At 33.2% G+C, this 3,938-nt stretch overlaps 1 protein-coding gene across 1 annotated transcript in view; it reads right to left on the bottom strand.

Annotated features, from left to right (window-relative positions):
- STK17B (serine/threonine kinase 17b) overlaps window positions 1–3,938 on the bottom strand; it is a 27,144-nt gene that overhangs the window by 15,631 nt on the left and 7,575 nt on the right. Inside the window, exon 2 of the mRNA XM_004674423.2 lies at window positions 3,495–3,660. Within this exon, the coding sequence (XP_004674480.1) occupies window positions 3,495–3,616 (122 nt within the window). The 5' untranslated portion in view covers window positions 3,617–3,660. The remainder of the gene's footprint in view (window positions 1–3,494; window positions 3,661–3,938) is intronic.

Below are 3,938 nucleotides of genomic sequence, written 5' to 3'. Positions count from 1 at the left end.
AAAAATTATTTATGTATACAAAAAGTGGGGTACAGGCCAGATGTGCAGGGGGTGAGAGGAGTATTCACCAGAGACAGAGTGGGAAGCAGAATGGGCAGATCCACTGAAATACACTGCTTGAGGGGAGCAGAGGGTGGGTCAGGAGAGGTCTGCTATTCCATTTGAGTCACCTCCCTGGCTCAGAATCTAACTAGTGCTGCAGTGGCTGTGGAGAGCTTCATAGTGCTGGGCTTCAACCCACTGAGCCACCAGGGAGGGTCCCAAGCCCCGTTCTTTAAAAGAACTTTTTACCTGTAATTTAAGAATGATTTAATTTTAATTCTAAGATCTTTTCTTACTGTATTCAAAAGGAATAAAGATGGATGCATTTCACTGAGCACACCAAAAAAGTCTAACATTCCATTTACATTAAAGCTGCTACATTTTCTGGATATATTGGATAAACTGAGTCAGATTAATATTAAATAACTTGTGAAAACCCAACTATGAAATAAGAAATAAACTATGGAATGTGAATTCCTAGTTTTCTGTTCTTAACACTATAAAACTATTCCTCTTTATGACATGATTTTAAAGAAGCACAGCTTACTTACTTTTCTGCTTTTAGATTTGGAAGCAAGTATTTGTCTAAAACAGATGGAATTTTTAGTTTTATGAAGAAATTCCCTTTGTAAAACTAAAGAAACTGAAGCTAGTTAGCCAAGAAAATTGTTCATTTGGGGGGAAAATATAATTTATAGTACCAATTATAACAATTTAGTTCTACTTTAGTTTTATTATTATAGCTATAAACCAGGATTTTCTCAGAAATAAAGAACAAAATTAAAAAAAAAACTTTTTTTTATCTGATTGTTTCAGGTATTCTTCAAGAGGTTTTTTTTAAACTAGTATTCATTAACCTAGGTGACCAAATAATATTGATAATTACTTGTTAATGTTCACTAAGTAAATGTCCCACAAAGTCAGAAGCCTTGAACATCCCAATCATCACAGTAATTGTAAAACCTACAAATTGCTACCAGATCAGAGAAACTAAAATATTTGTTGAATGAATGCAGAAGTTATATACTTACAATAAAACTATATGTTGTGTTATTTTGATCCCTGTATTTAAAGCATTTATTTGAGATTCTAAAAAAAATTTAGATATTCACTAGATATGGTAATCACTTTTATCATGATTGTCAAGTGACTTAACCAAAAAAAAAAAAAAAAAAACCAAGTTAGTTGTTTTCTATTCTAAAATGTTAATTGTGGTTCAGTATCAAAAATAATCTTTAATACATAATGTTGCTAAATTAAGTTTGACAGAAGCATTTAAGAGTATATAATACCCTTAATTATCCTGTGCGATTCATACCCTAAAAAGGCAAGCCCACTAGATTTCCCAGCAGTGAAAAGGTCTGGTAGCTGTGTAGTTGCTCTTCTGCATTTTAGAACAAGACAATAAAATGTGCAAGGAGGGGGAGGGTAAGCCACAAAAGGAAGCTGAAGCTTATTTCTGCATCTGCCTCACCCTTCAAACCACAAAAACTCCTCTAAAACCTGCTCAGTTGTGTGAAGGGTGGAAAAAAATGCACCAAAATGTTAAAAAACAGGAACAATGCACTTTTTTTTGAGAAAGGTAAATAATTAACAATTAACTTTTATGCATTTTCTTTTAGTTTGTTGAAAAAAATAAATTCTGAAACACACCTTAAAATTAATAGAAAAACTCTTAATTTGGAGAGAATTCTGCAGCCCACCACATGCAAGAATTCTATACTTATCCTATATACTTCAAAATGCACAAGTCTTGGGGGAAACAAAATTATGATCCCAATTTTCAATTTGCAAAAATATAGGATATTAAAATTGGCAAAATATTGAATGCATTTAAAATTCTTAGCAAATGAAAGATCATGATTTCTAATTTACCAAGGCTTATTAATTAGATAGATTAATATTTAGCATGTGACTCATTAGCCCTGTCAAGTAAAAGAAAAATGTTGGGTCTCTTCCATAAAGATGTTAGAAGATGAGATATTAGTTGATCATTCTAATCAGATCTACAAGTTTTAGCTTTAAAATATCAAAAAGAAACATGATTCAATTCTATAATTATGATGGCAACTCATAAAACAATTTAGAATTATTGATATTGTTTTCATTAGTTTTAGTACTTCAAAAATTTCTAAAAAAAATTTACAGAATTTCTCTCTCCCTTGATATTTCTTATTCTGTAAAATTAATTTAATAAATGTAAATTTCAAAATAATTACTTGGAAGAATAGAAAAGAGTGTTCTTTATTGTGTGTATGTTTAAGGCTTTGTATATTCAATTACCTACTCAAAGCAGTTTCTACACATTTTTTGCAATAGAAGAAAACTTGGAGACATCTAGTTTCTCTCTCATTTTAAAAGGAAATCATACAACTAAGTAAATCCCAACTTCAGATCCAAAGCAGTGACATGTCGACAGACTTCCAATTTAGTCTTTCTTTTTTTCTAATATGCTCTATGACACCACATGGCACATATTTCTGATGTGGATTTTGAATAAAAGGAAACTGACTCCTAATGAAATCTTAGACTGCCTCATAAAGTTTTGTTGCATTCTAAATGGTGAGATATTGGCAGTTATGTTCATTCTGGGCACTGTTCAAAGCATTATTAAATATTATCTAATTTAATACAATAGCCATATGTTCATCAACACTTTTCACAAGAGAAAACCATAGCACCAAGAAACACAGAAATTTAAAAGGCGCCATATAGTTCATAAATGGCAAAGCCTCCATGAGGACCACACACACACTACATTTGCTAGAGAGTAGGGATGTCCTGAATGAACTACAGATTGAGTTTTGTGGGCTACACCGCAAACGCCGGAACTACAAGTCCCAGCATCACCAAAGCGAGGCCTGCTGCGATCTGAGGGTGGAGCTAAACAGCCATGTTGGATATAAAACCGGACCTGCGGGCTTTGGGGGTCTCTTGGCCTCGTGGCTCGCATCTTGTCTCTTGGCTTTTAGCCTGTTTCAGCGGTGCTACTGGGGTTCCAGGTCCACAGAACTGGTAGGATGTATTCACCAATTTATCTCTCTCTCTTTCCCTGGTTCATTAATTTTCTTTTCTCTTGTAAATAAACCCATTATTAACCTTTTGTGTGTACCTGCAGTTTAAGTCTATTTAAGCCCACGGGTGAGAATCCAGTCAGGCAACCCAATGTGAATTGTGACAGGTGAATTGCCCTGCCCATTTATCTTAAACTGCCTCTTCCCAAAGCTATTCTCAAATAAGAACACTGACCTTTTATCAAGGCCTTTGAAGTTAGGTAGAATGCATCATCTAAACTACCTAACTCTCCACAGATTTGATTCCCAAGCCAATTAAGACTAGACCCAGAGGAGTTGATAACTTTCTTTCTAATCATTGTTAAATAATGATCAGAGTTGTATATCACTATAAGAACAGAAACCCAAAATAATGTATATATCATAAAGCTTCCTTACCTTCCCAGCTCTGTAGATGTTAGCACATAAAAAGTATCAAAGTTTTCCATTTTAATTGGTGTTTGAGGAGTTACAGTGAGTAAGCCTGAAATACTTCGACAATCAAATCTTCTTCTCAACATGTTAGATGGTGCCTGGGTAAGCTGTTTCAGTCAATAATTTTTACCTATTTTAAAAAAGAGAAGATACAGGATATAACTTAAATGTAATTAAGGAGGGGAGGAGATGTTATCTCAGCCAGGATGTATATTACATTGCACAACTCCAAACATAGCTATGAGATATAACCCACAAAAAAAAAAAAAAAATAAATAAAATAAAATTGTCCATTAAATTAAATTAACTCAAGAAAAAATGTACAAAATGATGTAAATATAAACCATTATAAAAAAAAAAAATGTAGCCCAAGCATCAGTGACATCAAATAAATGCTTAACCCACAAA

The sequence above is a fragment of the Condylura cristata genome, unplaced genomic scaffold (genome assembly GCF_000260355.1).
Source record: "Condylura cristata isolate star-nosed mole 26May11 unplaced genomic scaffold, ConCri1.0 scaffold00002, whole genome shotgun sequence".
NCBI classification, from domain to species: Eukaryota; Metazoa; Chordata; class Mammalia; order Eulipotyphla; family Talpidae; genus Condylura; species Condylura cristata.
The sequence above is the reverse complement of the archived record's forward strand: the minus strand, read 5'-3'. Positions and strand labels throughout refer to the sequence as shown.